The sequence below is a fragment of the Carettochelys insculpta genome, chromosome 3, assembly GCF_033958435.1.
Source record: "Carettochelys insculpta isolate YL-2023 chromosome 3, ASM3395843v1, whole genome shotgun sequence".
Classification (NCBI taxonomy): domain Eukaryota; kingdom Metazoa; phylum Chordata; order Testudines; family Carettochelyidae; genus Carettochelys; species Carettochelys insculpta.
The window spans coordinates 99,277,664-99,300,769 of record NC_134139.1 but is presented as its reverse complement, the minus strand read 5'-3'; the positions used below and the strand labels follow the sequence as shown (position 1 = coordinate 99,300,769).

The following is a 23,106-nucleotide window of genomic DNA, read 5'->3' as shown; positions in this document are numbered from 1 at the left end:
CCAAGGCGCTACCCCCCTTGACCTTCAAGCCCACCCCCATCCCCAGGCTTTACCCCTCTTAGGCACAAACCTGACCATCATCTCCAAGATTAACCCCTCTGAGCAAGAAACCTGTCCCCTGGACTAACCCATTTATGGCACTGGCTGGGGACCCGACACTGGGTGGCCCGATGCGCCCAGCGGAAGGAATACAGGCATGGAGGAGTTCTGCTGGTGGGAGTGGGCTGAGCCAGGTCCTCCAGAGGTATGGCAAGGGGCTCTCTGCAGCTCCCTGCCCTGCTGCTGTTGAAATAATGGAACCGGGAAAGGAAAAGCATTTTTGAAAGGAGCGCCACATTCTTTCGATTTACTTTTGGAAGAACGCTTTTTGTGTGTAGATGCTCCATGGGCTCTTTCAAAAGAGCGCCCTTCTTTTGAAAAATCTTTTGAAAGAACTTGCTAGTGCAGACTTAGCGTTGGAGTGCTCACAAAATCTTGTATTTTTATGGTGTCTATTATTTGCATGTACAGAAACTGGTGAACCTTTGAGTGCCACTGTCTCATTTGCACATGGAAATGTGTGGTCGGGTGCATGTCTTTGAATATGCAGGTGGCTACAGCCCATTCGGTCAGCGCAGGATCCTTCCCTGCCTTCCTCTTCCCCCAAACAGCGGTAGAAAAAGTAAGCCCAAAATTACTTGAGTACAAGTGCAGCTGCTGGGGACGGATGTATTTAAGTACAAGTCACTGGTGTCCCTCCAGAAAACTACTTGAGTAGAAGCACACATATGCGCACACATCACATCTTGATTATACACAAGTACAGTAGAGCAGCTCCCTGCTGCTCACTGGAGACAGGAAACTGATCAGCTCTGCTGCGCTGGTCAGTTTCCCAGCTCCTGTCAGTGCTGGCAGCCAAGAGTCAGGCTGCCACTCCTGGCATGAGTAGTTACCCGACTGACTCCTGTGAGTTGCAGCAGATGCTTCTGTGACTGAGGGCAGCTGAGAGTCAGGGTCTGGGCTGTTGCCACTGACAGGGTTGGGGAAACTCCTGGTCAATTTCCTGGCTCCCCTGAGTGTTGGGCAGCTGGGAGACAGGCCCCAGCACCCCACCACTCAAGAGCTGCCTTAACCCGAGACGGTGCAACTTGAGTGCATGTAGTGAAAGGGTAGAAGTGAAAGCAGCTGTACTTTTTACTCAAGTAACTCTTTGGGTACTATCCCCACCTCTGCCTCCAAGTAACTCAGCCCCCGCCAGGGAAGAACTTGGAAGTGGGCTGGGCCAAGGTGGGAATTGGAAAGCTCTCCCACACACTGAGCCGCAGAGCACAGTCCGCCCTGTTGGCAAACACGGCCTGGCTCTAACCTCCCCCGCGCTGCAGGCCGGGGCAGGGGGGAACGGCCACCCAGTTCGGAGGCCAACCTGAGGCTGGCTGGGGGGTGCTGCTAAGCGAGGCGAGCCCGGCCCAGGCTCTCCTCGGGCTGATTGACAGGGCAGGCGGTCACATGACGCTGCCACGCCACGTTTGTCCCAGCGCCAGCGTGCAGCAGCCAGCGCTCTGCTGGAGCCGGGGGTGGGCTGGGGAGAGGAGAACAAAGTTCCCGGCGCAGTTGCAGCTCTCGCCGTCTGCCCCGCCACTTCTGCGCGCCTGGCAGGCGGGGAGCAGGCGCGCGGCAGCCGCCAGCCCTGCCCGGAGCTTCAGCTCCGTCCTGCAGTCGCCGAGGAACAAAGCGGGGCGAGGGCAGCCGCCGCCGCCGCCTGTGCGAAAGTTGCCGAGCTCGCCCGGCCCGGGGGCAGCGGGAGCCGCTTCCAGCGCGCCGGGGAAGCCTCAGACGTGCGGGGTCGGGTGCTGCCGCCGCTGCCGTTTACTTTGGCCCGGGCCCGGGGCGCAGCGGGGGGCTCGGCACGCGAGTGTGGCAGCAGGTACTGGAAGTCGGCGCCAGCCGAGGGGGGCGAGGGCGGGGACGGGGACGGGGACGGGGCGGTCCGGCTGGGCTGGGCTGGGCTCCCGCCGGGCGGGACTCGCTGCCCCTCTCCCCGCGTGGCTGGGGGGGAGCCCGGGCCCGGTGGGCTGGGGAGGGGGAGTCTGGTTCAGCCAGAACCTGGCAAAGGGGGCAGCTGGGGCCGTAGGTGCCGTTCCCGCCTCTCGCGCGGGGGCAGAGCGGGGTGCGCCGGGCGTGGCTGTGTGCCCCGCGCGTGGGGGAAAGGCAGACTGAGCCCACAGGTGTGAAGGCGGCGCTGAGTCCCGCTTGTCCGGATCTCCTGCAGCCCGCCTTCTTCCTGCCCTAGGGATCTGACTTCTACTTTGGTCACCTGCCTCCTCCCCCTCCTCCGCTCTCCCACCCGATTAGTTCCAATAGTGTCTCAGCCCATAGCACCTCGGGGTGCTTCTGCGCCCTCCGGTCTCCCTTTCTGCAGGTGTCACTTCCATGAAAATAGGTTTTATTGTGTGTGTCGGGGGTGGGGAAGGAGGTGTGAGGAGTAAGGGTGGGGGGAAGTCACGCTCTTCTTTTATGTTGTGTGACTAACTGGATCTCCTATATAACTTGGGGAGGAGTGTCTTTATATAGCTTGTGGAATGGCTTTCCTAAAATATAACAGTTAGAAATACAGTAATGGTATTCCAGTTACCACATCTTGACAATTCTTGATCTTTATCCCCCAAATTTTTCTCTAATGTGCTTAGTAAATTGAGCATGTTCATTTCACTTGTATAGTTTGCACTTCCTAGTATATTTAATATTAAGCCATTTCCTTGGTTGTGTTTTTGCTTTGTGACTTTGCAATTAAAGTAGAAAGCAAATTTAATTTTTTTTGTTATGTTAAAATCCTCTTTTTTTATTGGGAGAGAAGAACTTTTTAATGACAGTAACATTTACAACACTTGTGGTACATTGAAAACACATGTATCAAGCATATACCATTGTTCACATGTATAGAATTGGATAGCTTTTGGTTTAATAAATGGAATGATTAAATTTTAACTACTCTTTCCTTTCTGTATTTTTAGGCATTGCTGCTGAACCAGTCCTGTACATAGCAACTGTTTTTGGAAGGTTTAGATTACAGCAGAGAGAGAATTTCAAGGCTGTGCAAGAATGGCCCAGGTTTCTGATCAAGAGGAAGGACCTGATGGAGGACATAGTGAATTCAGTGATATCATCAAGTCCAGATCTGGTAGGTTGCAGGAATATAAAGTTGTGTATATCTTTCTTTATATACCATTGAGTAGGAAAATGCCTCAAATTATGGGGTGTAAACTGTCATTTAATTGAGAAGTTCTTGCAAGTTTGTGATCATTCTATAAGATCTTTCTAGCACAAGAAGGTTCTGATTCTGACTGGGATTTCTTGGTACAACTAAAATACAGATGTATGTATAAAAATAAGTGTATATTTCTACTTCTCTACCACGTTAATCAATTCATTTTTATTTAAGATCCACCTTTTGCACTGTAATTATCTCTGCTTTTGGAAATAAGGATGTGTTTAAATAAGCACTCTTACGCAACCAAGTTTTGGCAGCTCCTTTTGTGTTTGTTTTGAGCTATGGGAAATGGCTATGCAGGTTGCAGCATTGCAAGGTGTTTTACATGTTTAATAGCATGATATAAAATGAATCTACTTTTTTGACTAGCTACTGTTGTCTGACTTCACCACAAACATGTCCTATACTAGAAACAGTTTCTGGATAATGGTCTTCCTGAAGTTTATTTTTAAATGTTCTGCTTATGGGTCTTTGTGTCCTTCCTGTTGCTGTTGTGTGTGAGTGCTTCACAAACATTAATAGAGTTATTCTGACAAGAAGTGAAGTAAGGAACTATGATTATTCCCATTTTACAGATTGGTGATGCAAAGGCAAAATGAGTTGCTTATGGGCATCCAGGAAATCTTTTGTACAGACAAAAACCGATTACAGTCCCTGGGTCCTAATTCAATGTTTTATCCTAAAGACCACCTTGTTCTCTCCTAAAGGCAGAATATTTGACATCCACATCATAAGAAATTAACTTTTCCAGTTGTTCCGTGCAGTAGTAACAAAATGGCATTATAATTACAAAACAAATATATTTGTCCTGGTGTAAATACAGGTAGATCTGACTCAGAATTATGGACAGGTTGCACTTCTCTTGTCTGGCACCCTAAGGACCTGACTGGTTCCAGGAAGAGAATTTTGTGCTGCGAAGGGAGGTCCCCTGTCTCAGGCCCTGCCACCTCCAGTCTCAGCAGTCCCTTTATCTGCGGCCGGTCCCTGGTGCTGCCCACCAGTCCTGACCCTGCACAACTGAGGCCCCAGTTGCTGGCCCTGCGGAGGATGCCTCTGGCTGCACAGAGGTCAGCTCCAGAGCTGGCTGGGATTCCAGCACCAGGAACATAAGTCCCTGCACAGCCCCTGGTCACTGAGCCCCCACCCAGCAGGGCTCCCAGCCGCTAGCCCTTCTCCTAGCAGCCTCCCAGCTGGAACTCTCTGATCCAGGGACATCTGTGGTCCATTAAGGGACCAGAGAATTCTGGCTTTGGAAGGTGCAACCTGTATATACAATTACTGTAATCATGTTGTATGTAAACTTAAGTAGGATACAAATTTGGGACCAGATCCAAAGGCCTTGGAAGTCACTGGGAATCTTTCCGTTGGTTTCAGGTGTCTTTGTAACAGGCCTTTTGTGCACACAGCTTAGTTTTAGGAATCTGCACTTTTTTCTCTGTAGTGCGTGAGTTGAGGGGTGCAGAGCTCTTCTTAACTTTTGAAAGTACAGTTTGTGAAACAATATTTATGGTTTCAGCTGTGTATTTTTCTAAAACTGTGGTCCTAATATGATGTTGCAAAGGTCCACTACAGGCTAAGGATTCTGGGTTGTCGAGCACCTGGTTTGCTTCAATTTTTGCAGGCATTTTGAGGCATCTGGTGTGTTTTGAGTCCTCTGTATAAGCAATGTACAGTAGTCCTTAGGGATACGCGAGGGTTGTGTTCCAGGCAACCCTTGTGTATCCCAAATTTTGGGTAAGTTGTGGGGGTGCGGCTTGGGCAATGGGTTAAGCCTGGGGTGGGTTAGGGCTGCAGGGACGTGAAAGGCAGGAGTTGAGCCGGGGCGTGTGGGGGTTGGAGCAGGGTCTGCATGGGTGGTGGACAGGGGGCTGGAGCTTGAACCCTGTGTGCCGTGCAGGAGGGTGGAGCCCAAGCCCCAAGCAGGGCTGTAGCGCGCTGTGTGTGGGTTGGGGCTGAGCTGGGGCCATGGGGATGGGGATGTGATCCTGTGGGGAGCAAGAGGGAGCAGCTAGGGGGGCAAAAACCCTTCTCCCTGCCTTAGTAGAGTGGCACCACTGTCAACATAATAGCAGTGCTGCTCTGGGAAGGGGGTTTTAGCTCTCCTGGCTGCCTGTAGCAGCAGGCAGCTAGGAGAGCTACAAGCCTTCCCCCTACCTTCCCAGAGCGGTGCCTAGTGCTGTGGGAATCTAGGAGGGCTGACAGCCATGCAGCTTTGGTAGAGCGAGTTTCACGCAACCTGAAGATGTGTAAAGCGAGGGTTTACTGCAATTTAGTTTCCATTTTTTATTTGGACCTATGTGTATCTACAGTAGTCCTTACTTATCTCATACATTAATTATGTATTTTAAATATGTATTGCCCTAAAAATCAGAAGCGATTTAAGTCAGTGGGGTTATGTGCACCCTTGTGGGTACTCAAAGGTCTTCCAGGGGGTACATCAGCTCATCTAGCTATTTGCCTAGTTTTAAAGCAGGCTGCATACAAATACTAGTAAAGTTAGTACAATTTAAAAGTTCATTTAGTGACTTGTTTCTACTGCTTCATACACTTTATGCAGAAATATAGGTACAGTGTCTGTTCTAACTCATTTACTTGACAAGATGGTAGAAAGTCAGCAAGTTTTACGTAGTAGCCTTCCGTGATATTTTTCTTGTTTTTATAAGTAAGTAGTTTTTAAGTGAGGTGTAACTTGGTGGTATGGAAAAACAAATCTGACTCCTGAAAAGGGCACAGTAACCTGGAAAGGTTGAATGATCCTTGTTTCAAGACCTCAGATTTCTGTAGGACTATATTTCTCAACCAGTGGTATGGGTACCTGAGAGAAGTCTTGGGGGTACTTTATATTTAAAAGAAAAATTGAGAAATGCTGACGTATGTCAACTTTAATGTAAAATGAAAATGGGATTTAAAAAAAATCTTATTTTCAAGCTCCCTAAGGTTTATATGTGGATCTCAGATGTGCAGCATGCATTAATACATAGCTCACATCTGAACCAGCCCCTAAAACGAAGCCTGTGAGAGGGATATTTTTAATGAAAGGAACACAAAGTATCAAAGTATAGACAGCAACAATTAAAGGCTAATTGTTAGGTCTAAAATACATATTTTGCATGCCTTGTCCTTCCTCTTAACCCCTTGGAAAAAAGAAAAATGCTCATTTAAAAGAAATGTTCATGTTGGCATGTAAATGGAACACTGTGGTGCTTCCCATTAACTTTTCTTCGCCCCACTCCCCAGCCCAGCAGCTGCTCATGATAGTTATACAAATGGTCAGAGTTCACCAAACATATTACTACAAAATAATTCACTTTCATAAAATGTTCCTGAATTATTAACAGCTGCTTTTACAAATATGTAGGATAGGACAAGATAGGAGCCTTTATTTTGATTTTCTTGTGTGGTGGGGAGGAAAGGTCTTGAACTTATTATTTTTGTTTCTTATGCTTTTGTAATATTCTGCCATGTGAAAGTTGGGGATTTAAGTATTCTTGTATAACTTTTCATTATTAGTGGGAGAAAGCTAGTCTGTATTTTCTTTACTAGTGAGTTTAAATTAAGAACAATTTTTAAATGTCTCATTACTGTAGCATATTATTTTTTTTTTTTTTAAAAATAGTAGCGCCTTTTAAAAAGCAGCTAATTTGAATCCTCTACGGGAAGGTAATATATGATGTCACTTATAGTCAGGCTTGGCAAAATTCCTTTTTTAATTTTTATAATTTTTGACACATCCAGGTTGTATTTTTAAGTGTTTTTATCAATTTACATTTTCACTGTTGGGGGGAATCCTATGACAGGTTGGCGGCTAGATCAGTGGTTTTTTAAAGTATGTTCTGTGGAGTACTGGTGTTCCATGAACAGCTCGCAGGTGTGTCACAGTGTCATAGCAACTAACAACGAACTGGGGCATGTATATATATTTTCTGATATTAAAACCACACACAATGTTACTGCTTCATTGCTATGATACCTGATTTACTTACCTCATTTTTTTTTTATTTTTTTGGTCTAACTCTCTTTTCCCAAGATGATATTGTTTGGTGTTGCAGGGTCTCAAAGTTTAAAATATGCTGGGCTGGACAATAACCGATAACCATAGACTCAGATTCAAAGGGTTAAACGTATTGAGCTTTTCTTCAATTCTTTGTTTTGCTCATTGTCTTTCTAAAAAAATCTGCTAAACGAGATGTTTAGGATACCTGGATTATTTTAATAATGTAGGGAGCGAAATAGTAACTTGCTCTCAGTGGAATGTTAACTTCAAAAAGGGGGCTGCAGGCAAAGGAGGAAGACCAGCAAAAAGTTTTTGCTACCTGTGTGCGTATAATGTATTCCAAGAAGACAATCACAGTGCATGACCAGTCTTCATGAGATTTATTACTTTAATTAGCTGGTGTTGGAAAATTCAGTAGCAGATAGTATGAATGCATAGACAGTTACAGAAATAACTATTGTTTACATTGATGGAAACTTGTTTTGAGCTAAAATGGTATTTACACATGGTAATTTATTAAAACATCAGGCATTACAGATTGCTTAGGATATGCCACGTGTTGCAGTTTAATGTCGTTATTTCTCAGTTGCATAGAATTAAAAATGAGCTAAATTTAAATACACAGTTTTAAAGAAACTTAGAAAGATAAGTGCAGTGTACAATTGGAGGATGTGAAGAAGGGCTATTCTGTAAAATACCATATAATGAAATGGATTTATTACAAAAATACACAAAAAATTAACAAGTTGGAAGAAATAAAACAATTTTTATACACACAATATTTTTACACAATATTGTGACCAAAATGTGGGTTTTTCTATGCCTACCTTTTTTAAAAATAAAACATTAGTGTCTACAAAACTGTACCCTTTAAAATAGTTGGAAAATATTAACATTTATTGAAAAGTTTCAGTGCAGGATCTAGTTCTGTCATTCAAAGATTAAATTCACTGTATGTGGGAGTTCTTATATGCTTGGACTCTGATAGTGGTATATCATACTTTTGAATTACTAAGACTTAACCAGTATCTGAATGTTTCTACCCACATTATTTATGCATTAAGAATATTTCTTCTTTGGCAACAAGTATGAAATCCATATTCTAAGATGATGATGTACTTCTGCAGCCCTTGTAAGTTATAAACTCTTGATTTTTTTTTGACAAGTCATAAATATATTTGATTTGATTCTCTCAGTAACCAATCTTCCAAAGCATAGTACTAAAGAAGAGTCTTTTGAGGGTGTGAGGGATTTTTAAAGTACGTCTGATTTAAGATTTATCATCTTCCAATTTCAGGGAGGCTCTATTTATACTAGACAAACATAGGCACATTCTGATTGTTTAAAATAAAATACACAGTGGTGTATTAAATAGTAACAGAGAGAAAGCTGTGCTAGTCTATATACTGTCAAAACAAAAAAGCAGTCAAGTAACATTTCAGAGACTAACAAAATAATTTATTAGGTGAGCTTTCGTGGGACAGACCCACTTCTTCAAGCCATAGCCATACCAGAAGAGACTCGATATTTAAGGCACAGAGAAACCAAAAATAGTAATCAAGGCTGACAAATCAGAAAAAAATTATCAAAAAAAGGTGAGCAAATCATAGAGTAGGGGGGCAGAAGGGGTGGGTAGTTTAAGAATTTGATTAAGCCAAGTATGCAAAAGAGCCCCTGTAATGACCTAGAAGATCCCCCATCATGGTGCAAACCACATGTTAATGTGTCAAATTTGAATGTAAAAGAGAGTTCAGCAGCCTCTCTTTCCAGACTGTTGTGAAAATTCCTTTTCAGTAAGATGCAAACTTTTAAGTCATTAACAGAATGGCCCACTCCATTAAAGTGCTGGCTGACATGTTTGTGGATCAGGAGTGTTTTTATGTCTGTTTTGTGCCCATTAACTCTTTGTCTAAGAGAGTTTGAAGTCTGTCCAATATACAAAGCATCTGGGCATTGCTGGCACATGATGGCATATATGCCGTTAGTTGAGGAACATGAGAATGTGCCTGTGATTCTGTGAATAACCTGGTTAGGTCCAGTGATGGTATCTCCAGAATAGATATGTGGACAAAGCTGGCAGCAGGCTTTGTTGCAAGGAAAAGGAAAAGTTCCAGGACTGGTGTTCCTGTGGTGTAGACTGTGGCTGTTGGTGAGAATCCTCATAAGGTTGGGAGGTTGTCTGTAGCAGAGAACAGGCCTGTCACCTAGGGCCTTCTGGAGTGTGGCATCCTGATTAAAGATAGGTTGTAGGTCTTTAATCATGTGTTGCAGTGGTTTGAGCTGGGGGCTGTAGGTGATGACCAGTGGTGTTCTGTTCTTGGCTTTTTTTGGGCCTATCTTGGAGTAGCTGGTCTCTGGATATTTGTCTGGCCCTGTTAATTTGTTTTTTTTTATTTCTCCTGGAGGGTAATTCAGGTTTATGAATATTTGGTAAAGACACCACTTCTTCTGGATCCCTAACGCCGGTCTCGCAAGGGGAATGATGCCTTCTTCTGGAAGATTCCAGAAGAAAGCACGTGTGGACGCTTGTGTACTGTTGGTCCGCCATGGTGGCTCCCTGCCGGAGCAGGAGACAATCTGGCAAGCGCCTGAGGGCTCTGTGGTGCCTGCTTCCAGAAGCAGTTAAAGCTGCAAGGACCTAGAAACCCTGGAGCAAGAAGCAGGGGCTGCAAGTCTGGCAGCGTGTGCTGGGCTGCAGCACCCAGCCTGCAACAACCCCAAACGCGATGGCCAGCAGCCAGCCTCCCTACGCAGCCCGTAAGAAAAGAACCCCTGCCTGCACAGAGCCATAGCTGGGAGACCTCCCTGCACTCTGGTGAGAGGAAGATGTCCTGAAGGACACATCTGGGCACTAGCAAAATGTCTGCACCTGCATCTAACTGGCCACAGCCCTGGCTGCCCATGGCCATCCTACCTGGACCACAGACCAGGTCCGGTGCAAGATCAGGGAACACTGCGAGGGACAGCCACCATTGCTCTGGAGCCGGCCCAGCTAGGTGTCCCTATTATAGGGAGCCACAGGACATCCTGGTGGGTGATGACACCTCGCCACCGTGCTACCTTGTGGACACGGTAGCCACGGCCCCCCACCACACTGGAGGGGCAGGACGGCAGCTCCTCTGAAGAGGCTGGGGAGGAGGGCGAGACTGCTAGCCAATCCAAGGACCCTTGGCTGACCCCTCCCCGAGGGGTCCCTGGTGATAGCCCTGGCGTTGGGGCCGAGCAGCCGGGCCACATCCAGCTGGGCATCCCCAGACCTGTATGAGGTTACGCCATATAAGCACGCGGCATGGGGCATCCCTGGTGAGGGCACATGCAGGCTTCCCACCACGGCCCCCCAATGCCGCACACTAGAGTGCACCCTGGAGCCACAGGCAAGCTGCAGGGCACCCCGCATGCCCCTTCCCCAGGAGCCCTTGCACACGCAGGTCCATGTAGGAGGGAACCCAGGACACACAGCTGCGCATGGAGCCCTCTGTGCCCGACCGAGTCCCTCTTGCCCAGTGCCCCACTCCTGGGTGGGCCCTGGTCGGGTACCAGCATCCCTAAGGTGAGGGGCTGCTCTGGTCACTGTGCCACGGCCATGGGCCTGTGGCGCAAGAGCCTTCTCAGTCTGGCTCAGGGGGACGGGACTACCACACGAGCCTTGGCTGGGTCCCTAAAGCCTCCTCCCCGCTCCTCCTTGTCTTACAGCAGCTCCCTCCTAGGGACGGGAGGGTTGCCAGCAGGGCCTGGGGCCAGCTGGCAGCATGCGGGCCAGAGGTGCTGGCAGTTCCCCCGGCTGGGGCACGACCCACATGCGTGGCCGCAGCCTGGCAGGCATGGAGGGTCCACTTCTGGAGCCTGGCAGAGGAGGCAGTGGCATATGCAGCTGCCGTCCGCCACCAAAACGATTTGGCAGAGAGGCGCCTGGCCCTGGAGGCAGAGGACATCTGATGGTGCCACGACACCGGGGGGGCGGGGGGAGGTGGTGGAGATGCTCTGCCAGGTTTGTGGGGCCCTTGTGGCACTCCCTCCTGCCTCGCTACTGCTCCCCTGGCCCCCTCCTCACGCCCCCTTGCTGTCCTCCCTGCTGTTCCCCCTTCCCCCCCCACTGCTCCTCCTGCCCCCCTCCCCGCCTTCCCTCCTGCTGTTCCTGAGGCCCTAGCTGCCCTCCTTCCCCAGAGTCTCCAGACTGGCTACCAGGCATAGCAGGATGGTGATGTTGCCAATGACGAGGTCCCGTTGAGTGATGTATGTGCCCGCCTCCATCCCATGGCGCAGGGAAGCGTTCCGAAAGATGCGGGCATTGTGTGCCCGGCTGGCCAGCTGACATAGATATCAGTGAACCCTCCGTGAGCATCCACCACTGCCCGGATTGAGTGGTATCCTTTATGGTTGATGTATTGGCCAGCGTGGCAGTCCAGGGCCCTGTTGGAGATATGGGTGCCGTCCGATGCCCTGAAGCGCTGGGGGAAGCTGAGCTCCGTGAAGCCTGCCACGTCCGCCTCGAGTCCCTGAGGTGCACGAACAGGTCGTTGATAGCTTTCATGGCCTGTGCGAGACAGTGTGCATGCTTGTGGGTGTGCCCAGGGGTACCTGGGCCCATCCCTGGCTGCCCTCTGCCTCCCCCTCCTCCCATTCCTCCCTCGCTATGGCCCCCAGCAGCGTGCCCCTCTGGGAGGGGGCTTGTGTATGCGTGAGGTATCATGGTCCCCTGTGGCAGACTCCCTGGCCCCTGTGTCTGGCGGCAAAGGACTCAGGGGGGCCAACCAGGCACAGATCTTGGGGAATGTGCCCTTCGCTATGCGCAGGTTCTGCTGTCATTGTTTGCCGTTGCACTGTGCCATGACTGCCTGGCCCCACCAGTCGCTGCTGGAGGGGTGGGCCCAGATGTGGGGGATGGGCTGTTGGGGGCCTGGCAGGGCCAGGGGTGGGTCAGGGCCCTTGGTGCTCATGCAATGTTCATGCAGCAGGCTGGGGAGGGTGGCCAGGAGGCTCCCCAGCACCCTTGTCAGGGCGATCCTGCGCTGCTGCGGGAACTCGGGGTCCATGGCTGGCACGTGGGCTGTTGCAGGAGCAGTGAGACAGCGAGCTGTGCTGGGAGCAGCAAAAAGGGCCTCAGCAGCTAGTGCAGGGAGGGACTCTTGGATGGGGGCCCTTTAACAGGCTGCCTGGCCAGTGCCCTGGAAGTGCTCTCTGGTCTTGTGACCCTGTCTGAGGCATTTCCTGCCCTCTTCTTCCAGAAGAGCATCCATGCACGTGTGGACTCTCTTCCGGAAGACCGGGCGGCATTTTTGGATGCCGCTTTGTGTGTAGATGCTCCCTTCTGGAAGATGATCTTCCTGGAGATGGCTTCTGGAAGATCCTCTTCTGGGAGAACTGACGTGTAGACACAGTGGCTGTGTCTAAATAAAATACCACCTTTATGTGCGATGTATGAATGCATCTGGAGACATAAAAGGGCATAGGTCAAACTTAACCTATGTCTGTATTTTTTTTTAAAAACAAAAATAGTTTTACTGGACATGTTTTCCATAACAAACTCAATTCTAAATATAATCTAGAACGTAGGTTTTGTGTGTTTTTAAGAATATAATTTAGGAGAAGTAGGTAGTTATATGTTTGGTTTTGAAACGGAAGCTTTCAGCAGAGAATGCAGGGGAATGCTTGCTTTGTGGTGAGGAAAAACAGTGCTGTCATCAGTGTTTTGAAGCACAGAGGAACTTTGCTGTGATTAATTATGCAACACAGGCCAGGGGAACCCACTTGAAATCTGTCATGATAGTTTGAAGGGTAATGCATATAATTAAGCATTAAGATGTGACGAGCAAGACATTCCTTCTGCAGTATAACTGAGTGCATCTTAAGGTACAAGAGTAGATTGGTAGAAGCTTAATTCTTCTGATCTCGCTTTTATTTTTAATTAAATATGGTTGGCAGGGTCTTGAAAGAGCTAATCTAAAAATTGAAACTCACCGTGAAAGATCTATGGTGAGGAACACTTTTGGGAGTTGATGCTGTTTGTAAAGAAGTTTGACTGCTTCTTGAGGATATTTAGATGGTCAACAGCTCTGCTTTGCTAAGGGATTTCCTTGCTCTGGAACATGCTTTGAGGAGACTTGTTCCTTTCATAGGTCTTGAATGATGGCTAGTAAAACAGTGAGTGTTAAATATATTTTGTGCTGTACCTGTCCTGATTTTTTTTTTTAAAGTAAAGTGCAAAAATTTCCAGGTTGAAGCAGTTATTGACTAGCTAGTGATGTAGAGAAACTAGACAAGGTATCAGGTATCGGAGGGGTAGCCATGTTAGTCTGGATCTCCTTGTGAGCATTTGTACATGCCTGCCATCTTAGCAATCAGAAACTTGTTAAACATCAAGAAAAGAATTTGAGTTGCAAGTGATTGTTGATTTCAGTGGCCTTTGGATTTGGGCCAGAGATTTCCATTGATTTCTAAAGGGTTTTGAATTAGGCCTGTTCTCACTGGGGCTTTTTGGTGCCTCTTTAAAGTATGTTACAAGCAGGAGTCAGAAATTTTTTTCTCCTTGGGCTTTGAGGATAGGACAAGGAGCAGTGGGCTTAAACTCTAGCAAGGGAGGTCTAGGCTGGACATGAGGATAAACTTCTTAACTGTCAGAGTGGTTAAACACTAGAATAAAGTACCTAGGGAGGTTGTAGAGTCTCCATCCTTGGAGTTATTTGGGCTCAGTTAGGCAGACATCTATCGGGGATGGCCTAGATAGTGCTTGGTCCTGCTGTGAGGACAGGGGACTGGCCTTGATGACCTCTTGAGGTCCCTTCCAGTTCTTCTATTCTGTGAATCTGAACACAGACTGGGAATGGCTCACTCACTGCAGAAAGGTAAATTTCACTCTTTTGGTTTTCTCCTCTTCCTATCAACTTTTGGGAGTAGGCTGCATCCACCCTGATCCAATTAGCAGCATTAGCACTTGTCCTTCACATAGTAATATAACACTTCCATCTTTGTGTGTATAAATCCTTGCCAGACTGAAGTTTCCCCTTCATGCTTCTGATGAAGTGGGCTGCAGCCCACAAAAGCTTATGCCCAAATAAATTTGTTAGTCTTTAAGATGCCATGGGGCTCTTCATTGTTTTTGCTGAAACAGGCAAACATGACTAACCCTCTGAAACTTGGTGCTTTTTAAAAAAAAAGGGTCCACTAGGGTTGATCAGTGTCCCTAAAACACTGCTGCTACAGAGTTTCTAGTCCAAAGACTCTGCAAGGCTGTCTCTTGCCTCCCCTTTCATACAATACCAGATAGCTACACAACACATTTTTTTACTGACTTTCCTCATTTTAAAAATAGACATTTAGCCTTTTTGTAGGACTGGGGTCTACCCGTGTGTTTGACCAAAATCTTCTTGCCTGCTGTCCTTATGTAGAATACTGGATGGCTTCCACCTTCTACTGCAGAGGGGTGAGGTGTATTCCAGTACTATCGTATGTGTATGAATCTTTCAGGTTGATAGATAATATTTAAATGGCAAAATATTGTATTTAGTCTTTGTATTGTGCAAAGCAACCAGTCTTGTTTAGCTGTTGTGATCTATCACTAATATAATCTCACTGTTTTGTGACACTCTCCTGTCTGTATCCACCTGTTTGTGATTTGTCTGCTATTTAGATTAGAAGCTTCTTGGGGCAGAGACAGTCTTCTTGTTCTGTGTTTTATATAGAAATCTGGTCTGTCTTCACCCCTCTGAGCAGGATTGCCTGTTTCCAAACTTGACCAGATTGCTTGGCTGGAAAGAGAAGAGCCATGGGTACTGGATGTCCTGCACTTGAAGGAGATCTGATCTATGACAGGCAGTGTGGTAATACAAATAACTTTTAGACTATTAAAGAAAGGCACTCCCCATGCTGGAGTGCTGTAGGTACAAAAAACAAACAAGCCTCACAACACCATTGCTTTAGAATTGCAGCCATTGAGGGGTTTGGGTGGATTCAGGGAAGGTCCCTCTTCCTTAAAGCCTATTATTGTTCTCAGTATGATTCTCAGTCTTCTGCATTTTCACATTTACTTCTGCCTCTTGTGGCTGCGGTGGCTTTTAGCAGCGTGCTTGTGAATCGTGAATTTTCGTATCTAACATCTTTTGTTTCATGGAATAGATTTCATACAAACATATTTCCCATATGTATGACCAATTCAAATGAGAGTGAAAACACAAGCATGGCCAGTGTTCCTGGAGAGACTGCTGACGTTCTCTCACACATACATTGACGCTCTCTTGGGGAAGATTTTAGAGTTCTCAAGCTTGAGTTGGAGGAGGGGAGGAGGCTAATCTAATGTAGAAGCATCTTAATTCCACTTTATCCTATACAGAATGTTCTTAGCAAATATTCAAGACGTTTATCAAGGTTTAGCTGCGTCATCACTGGCACCTTTTGTAGAAACTACTCAATTACCTATCCTCTCATTGACGATTTCTCGTAGAGCAACACTCTGGTTAGACATGCAGGGCTTGCCTAATGTTTATGAAAGGGAGGAAGCATGGCAATGTTTTCACTGACACTTCTGGGTTTGGAGGACTGGCAAGGAGCCTGGAAAAATATAATTGAGTGGTTGTTTTTTTTTTTTTTTTGGTGGGTGGGAACAGAGGCACAACAAATAGTCTGATCATCCCTCCATTCTCAAGCTGATATGGAAGCTTTGCTGTGATATACCTGAAGTTGCATAGGTTGTACTTGTTCCATATGCATTATTCTGCCTCTGTGATGGACAGTACCCCTCCCTTCGTGGAAGTTCAACTGTCATAAGAGAGCAGCTGTTCCCCCTTCCTGCCTACTACTACTATTACTACTCGCAGCTCAGTGTAGGGGAGAGTTGCAAGTTAGTGGAGTGAGCATAACACAACAGTCTTTTCTTAAACTATGACTAAAGTGTGTCCGTCCGTCCCCCCCTCCCTCCCCATTGGTGGAGTTATGTGGTAGGATAACTTAAATGATCAGCTTGTCTCCGGAGACAGGTTTTCTCTGTTAAATTCCCAAAATTAAGAGGGGGCACTAGAAGCAGAATTTCAGAAAGTGATTATTTTATATTCAAAGTGAAGGGAGGGAATTTTAAACGTAGCAGAAAAAGTAGCAGGGCAAATAAATAACCTCTATGGGACATGAGAGTAATGGAAATGGTTCCATGCAAGTCGAGACAATGGGATTATTCCAGAAGCTACATTTATAAATGCCAGCAGCTGCAAAGTGCAGTGTATTTGAAGCAGCATTGGTCTAAGGATGTTAGAGCCAAGGTAGGTGAGGTAATGTCTTTTATTGGACCACTTTCTGTTGGTCAGAGAGACAAGGTTTCAGACTTGTACAGAGCTCTTCTTTGGTCTGGGAAATGTACTGTCACAGTTAATTACAAGGTGGAACAGCTGTGGAGGCAGTGGAAAGGGAATGGAGACAGAATAAAGAAACGCTTAGAATGCTTTGTTGAGACCAGTATATTATGACCCAATGGCTGAAATTTGAACCTAGACAAATTCAGACTCAAAATTTAAGGGTTAGGTTTTTGACAGTGAGAGTATCGAACCAGTGGAACAATTTATTGTCCAGTGGAAATATTAACATGGGGGATTTTTCCTTACTAATAACTTTAAATGGAGATCGGCTGCTTTTTCCTTTTAAAAAAAAAAAAAAAAATGCTCCTAGGAATTATTTAGCGCAAGTTCTATGACCTGTATTTTATAGGAGACCAGACTAGATCACAGTGGTCTCTTCTGGCCTTGGAACCTATGAGTATGAAAACCTGATTGTTTCAAATATGTTCTTGGATTATTTTTAAGGGACAGTCAAGAAATCTGTTACAGCGATTGGATGAAGTCATGAGAAAATTGGCTTAAGGAAGTCCTGTGCAGCTTGCACTTGAGGAAGGCTTACACAAAAGCTTAGCTAATGTTGAAGGAGAGAAAACAAACCAAGCCAAAATGAGGAAATGCCAAAGAGATTATGCAGTGCAATAATGTGTGTGTGTGTGTGTGTGTGGAGGGGAAGGGGGGCGGAAGAGAAAAAACACCTCCCACTTCCTCAGGAGCTCCTACTGGCTCAGTTGCCTTCTGCGTCTGCTGTGCTTGGCAGGTTGAGGTGCTCGAGGAGCTGGTTACTGCCTCAGTGTCACTCTGCCCCGCAAGTTAGAGCAGCAAGAGTTCTCCAGTTGAACTATGGTATCTTCTGCAACACCTCTCTCCTTACTCCCTCAGGGAGGCTGGAAAGTCTAAGGTGTCGGAGCCAACTCTGCGTGGGCCCTCCTACGTTGGGCTGGAGATATGGATATCCTCAGTTGAGGGCAATCTCTGATCCCTTTTCTCTGTAACACAAAGGGAATAGAGCAGGTCTGAGAATCTAGCTCACTGCACACAGAAAAGAAAAGGATATTCCCAGACTGGAAAATGTGGCAGAAGAATATCTACAGAAAGTGTGGTGTAGCTGCAGTTTTCTCTAGTGTCCAGAAATCCTAGGAAGTGTGAGGGTCAGAGTACTCCTGCACGACGTATTTCTTCTTTCTGATTGCCTGAGCAATTCCAGTTGTGGGCCTCCGTAGTAAGAGAGGCCTGTTAAGTAACACGGCATGGCATGGCTTAGTAGCGATGGCATTAGCAGGTATTCACTGTACAGTCTAGAGGCACTGCTTTACACCTCCAGTCCCTTATTATAAGAATTTTTAAATATGAATCCTTCCTTGCAATTTCTTTTCAATTACACGTACAAACCATAACAGCTGCTGGTGTTCAGAAACCACCGTTTGTTATACTTTCCCCAACCCCTCTAGTCTGTCCAACCATCTCTTGGCTTGTCAGTCTCTGCTCCAAAAAACTTAGTCGTTTCTTTGTTTTTGTTCTCTTTTGTGCAGCGTTTGCTAGAGTGGAGTGCTGGTCCATGAGTGTGGCTCCTAGTCATTACAGTAATATTATTGCTCATTAATACCTTCATCTGATTTAGCACATTATTTGCCCGATTTCAGAGTTTCTGCCAACTTGTGGTGTGTCTGTGACTTCATTTTGGAGTAGGTGCTGAATACCTCTGAAAATTAAGCAGTATACCTGTTATTCTGTAAGTCGTCTTTGAAGTTTGAGAGAGTTAAAATTTTTTGTTAGCTAAGGAACAACTGGAAAGAAACCTGGCAGGCATATTGTGCTGATAGAATGTGGCGTACCTATGAGGACAAAGCAGTCTCTTGCATATTTTAAAATGTTGGTTACTTCTGTGACAGAGAAGTTGTAACTAACACATGTGGCAATTTGGCTTAATCACCCAGAAGTTATGACCTGTGTTGGGCAGGAAATTAGACTAGGCAGTCTGAGTGGCCTTAAAAAGCTATGAACATTTGCTAGTCAGACCAACCCTGATGGAAGTATAACAAAGTAATTCGGTTAAGAATAAGATGGAATTGGACAGGCATATAAGTTAAGGGCATATGCCGGCTTATGCAGTTGTTTTAGAAGAAACATGAGGTTTTAAGTCTTGGAACAAAATTTTGTTCCAGTTTTCACAATCAACTTATTCAAATAGCTTTTACTAATCTCATTGTGCTGCCTTTTTATATTATTAAAAATCAAATGAATTGTGTGGTACCCCCTTCCACCATCCCTCGAAGTGTTGAGGGAGGGAATTTCAGGAGGAATATTTTCCTAAAATCTGATGTCACAAAGCGAGAAGGGGAAAAAGGATTGTTACAGATAAATGGCTAAATATTTTGGATGGTGTTTAATAGCAAAAAGGTGAAAAGCCAACAATTTTGGATGCAGAAAAAGTACTGCATAGATGCATTTATTCAGGCAGTTAAAAGGGTGCATGACGGCAGTAGCATGAACATCTCTGGTTTCTAACTAAAACACAGCTATAGGAAAGCTGTTATGTAACATGAAGGTGGGTAAAGTGGTATGTAAGTGCTGACAGGCCCATCCTTTTTATCTTAAATTCTTCTGAGACCTCTGTTTGATGCAACCTGGCACTGAGCAACAACTAGAGTCAGCATAATTCCTTCACAAAGAATATCAGTGCTGCTGCGCTTTTCCTCCCGGCATTGAGTGGAAACCGATTCAGTAGTGAAACAAGGTCCTTTGCTGTGGAAATGATGCTGCCTGAAGAGATGGAACTTGCGATTGTTCTCTGAAATTGGGCTGGGTTGGTCTGAAGGCTTCTGGGAAGACATTCACGGGTCCCTTGTTTTGACTGTTTTTTACCTGTTTTGTATAGGGCTTTGCGACACTGCCCCCGTAGAGCGTCCCCAGTTCTGTTTGGCTGGGAACAGATAAATGATCTCTTCAGGCTTGTGTATCAGAACATTTAAAGTGCACCCATACGACACCTTATTTTGGCATAGCTTTTGTTGTTCAGCAGTGTGAATAAATCCCTGCCCTCCCCCACCTCAAGTGACATAAGTGCTGATGTGGACAGTGCTATACTGAGGGGGTGTAGTTATGTAACAGCTCTAGCATAGCTGTGCCTTTGGTCCATGACAGTAAGTCAACATTTTAATGGAGTGGGCCATTCTGTTAATGACTTAAGAGTTTGCGTGTTACTGAAGAAAAATTTTCACATCACTGTTGAAAGGGAGACAGCTGAACTGACTTTTATATTCAAATTCGGCACATTAACACGCGGTTTGATCTGGGATGTGAATTTTCTGAGTCCCTATAGGGGCTCGTTTGCATACTTGGCTTAATCTAATTGTTGACCTTCCCTACTCTCTGACTTGCTCACCTTGATTTTTTTTTTTTTTTTCCTGATTTGTCCTCCTTGATTACTGTTTTTGGTTCTCTGTGCCTTAAATATAGAGTCTGTTTTGGTATGGCTATGGTCTGAAGAAGTGGGTCTGTCCCATGAAAGCTCACCTAATAAATTATTTTACTAGTCTTTAAAGTGCTACTTGACTGCTCTTTTTTTAATAGTATAGAGACTAGCACAGCTCCCTTTCTGTTACTATTCAACATGCGGAGATGTGTGAGATATGGACTGCCCATGTGGAGCCTGGTAATGCATATGAATAGTTTTGTTATGCACTTTGCTCTAGTTTTAGTTCAAGGAAGACTAGATAAAAGCATGTTAACTAACTGTTAATGCACTTTAGCAGGGTCAGCATGTGGTGCAGGTTGACTTTTTACCTGAGCTTCCCATGAACCAAGTGCTCATATAGGCTAGTCCTAATCTAGCCTGGTTGTAGCTCATTCAGAGCATTGTAAACTAAGAGTGAAACTTTTTTACATTCACTCTGTGAACAAATTTTTGAGTCACCAGGAGTCACGGAGCACACGGGTGTGTTCTCTCTGGCCTTTGATGCTTAATAAACTTAGATGGGGCTATTGTAAGGTGGGTGCAGAACTGGCTGGATAAACATACTCAGAGTAGTCAGTAATGGTTCTCAATCCTGCTGGAAAGGTATAACAAGGGGTTCTGCAGGGGTCTGTTTTGGGACCGGTTCTGTTCAATATCTTCATCAACGATTTAGATATTGGCATAGAAAGTACGCCTATTAGGTTTGCAGATGATGCCACGCTAGGAGGGGTTGCAGCTGCTTTGGAGGATAGCGTCAAAATTCAGAATGATCTGGAGAAATGGTCTGAGGTAAACAGGCTGAAGTTTGATAAAGGCAAATGCAAAGTGCTCCACTTAAGAAGGAACAATCGGTTCATGCATACAGAATAGGAAGCGACTGTCTAGGAAGGAGTATGGCAGAAAGGGATCTAGGGGTTATAGTGGACCACAAGTTAAATATGAGTCAACAGTATGATGCTGTTGGGAAAAAAAAGCAACCATGATTCTGGGATGCATTAACAGGTGTGTTGTGAGCAAGACACGAGAAGTCATTCTTCCGCTCTACTCTGCGCTGGTTAGCCTTCGGTTGGAGTATTATGTCCAGTTCTCAGTTCTGGGCACTGCATTTCAAGAAGGATGTGGAGAAATTGGAAAGGGTCCAGAAAAGAGCAACAAGAATGATCAAAGGTCTAGAGAAAATGACCTAGGAAGAAAGGCGGAAAGAATTGGGCTTGTTTAGTTTGGAAAAAAGAAGACTGAGTGGGGGACATGATAGTGGTTTTCAGGTATCTAAAAGGGCTTCGTAAGGAGGAGGGAGAAAACTTGTTCTTCTTGGCCTCTGAGGATAGAACAAGAAACAATGGACTGAAACTGCAGCAAGGGAGGTTTAGGTTGGACATTAGGAAAAAGTTCCTAACTGTCAGGAGGGTCAAAACAATGGAATAAATTGCCTAGGGAGGTTGTGGAATCTCCATCTCTGGAGGTATTTAAGAACAGGTTAGACAAATGTCTATCAGGGTGGTCTAAACAGTACTTGGTCCTGCCGTGAGGGCAGGGGGCTGGACCCGATGACCTCTCAAGGTCCCTTCCAGTCCTAGCATTCTATGAATCTAGGATAAATCAACTACTGTATGACCTCTGAGTCTATTTTCAGCCCTGCATAGAAGGAATTGCAGCTATCTGGCTGGGTAGGTGATGAAGGCTAGACTGTCACAGTGCCAGGGACCTTGATGGAGAAGAAGGGATGTGCTCTGTGGGATCATGCCAATAATAGACAGTTTTACATTCTGTTACTGTTTGTGTTCAGGAACAGGAAAGGGTCCTTTAGGTTCCCAAGACTGCTTACACCTCTTCTTTCTGATAAGGGGTTGGGTATCTCAGTTGAAGTAAGTGCCTCAGACTGGTCTCTTTATTCTCCTGCTCCTGTTGTCACCATTTTTGTCTTCACTCTTTTCTTAAATTTGTAGGGTGGGCATTATTAAGGTCATTTGGGACAAAAGAATAGCCTGAGACAAGATGCTAAATTTCTTAGAGGAGACCTTTCTATTTTTCTTTTTAAGTCCTGAACTAGTGAATAACCAATTGAAAATTCTCAGAAAACTCTTGAGAATTCTGTCCACAAAGAGAGAATATCATAATTTTTTTCTTGCAGGGGGAGTGGTGCATTGTAATCTTGACACATAACAAAGTGGTTGAATCCCTGTTTGAAATACAAAACCAACCTCCATTTTTATTTACAGCACTGCAACTGGGACCTCCATACTTGAGTGAAGGGAAGGGGGAATAAGTGTGCCTAATGGCGCTTCTCATAACTTCCTGGTAGCTGCTGCCACACACTAGTTCATTTCCTCCCCTCATCCTCCTCTTTGAAATTAGGACACTTTACACACCTTCAAATGCTTCATTAACTTTCTGCAAGAGAACAGTTATTTCCTAATTAGCCACATGCATATGATTGGGCTACTGGAAAACAAATTTAGTTTTAAAGAAAACTGTGGCCAGGGGCCGGTCTCCATCATGTTGGGTGCCTGCAGCCCTTTTTTGCTGCCCTTGAGTGCCTTTTCAAAGTCCCTCATGGTCTTCTGCAGGAGCTGCTAAGCGCCTCGGTGAAATGCAAGCTCTCTGACATTTTCTTCTCCTTGTTGGGGTGATGGGGTGGGGTCCCCACCCCCTCAGGAAGATGCGCTATGCTGTTAAAAATTGTGAAAACTGACGGCTCAGCGAAGATATTGTCTATAGTTTGGTTTGTAATTAAAAGTTGCATCAACATAGCTACAGTGTCCAGTGGTATAAAAAAATTATGCCCCTGAACATCAAAGCTGTGGCAGAGCTAATGTGGGAGGTTATTTACTGCCATTTGGGGAGAGGGATTACCTACAGTGTTGTGAAACCTGCCTTCTGTTGACGTAAGCAACATCTACATTAGGGGTGCTACAGCAGCACAGACCTGGTATCATAGTTGCTCTGCTGCAAAGCCCATAGTATGAAAACCTCATCTTTCATGCCCCCACCCATTCCCCAGGTGCCCAAGTGTCTTAACTGCTGCTGAGACTTAGAGCAAAGGTTGGAAGCTAGTTACTTTTTATACTGGTTTAATTGTGCGTGATTTTATTTT

The 23,106-nt window shown here is 45.6% G+C and overlaps 1 protein-coding gene across 5 annotated transcripts in view; it reads left to right on the top strand.

The window, feature by feature from the left end:
• Nucleotides 1-1,767: 1,767 nt before the first annotated feature.
• UTRN (utrophin) overlaps nucleotides 1,768-23,106 on the top strand; it is a 560,266-nt gene continuing 538,927 nt past the window's right edge. For 4 of the 5 annotated variants that reach the window (XM_074990438.1, XM_074990437.1, XM_074990436.1 and 1 more), the window contains exons 1-2: nucleotides 1,768-1,903; nucleotides 2,991-3,157. In XM_074990438.1, coding sequence (XP_074846539.1) covers nucleotides 3,079-3,157 — 79 coding nt within the window. In that variant the 5' untranslated portion in view covers nucleotides 1,768-1,903; nucleotides 2,991-3,078. Of the gene's footprint in view, nucleotides 1,904-2,990; nucleotides 3,158-17,786; nucleotides 17,838-23,106 lie in introns of those variants that run through there. The other variant, XM_074990439.1, reaches the window with a different exon arrangement.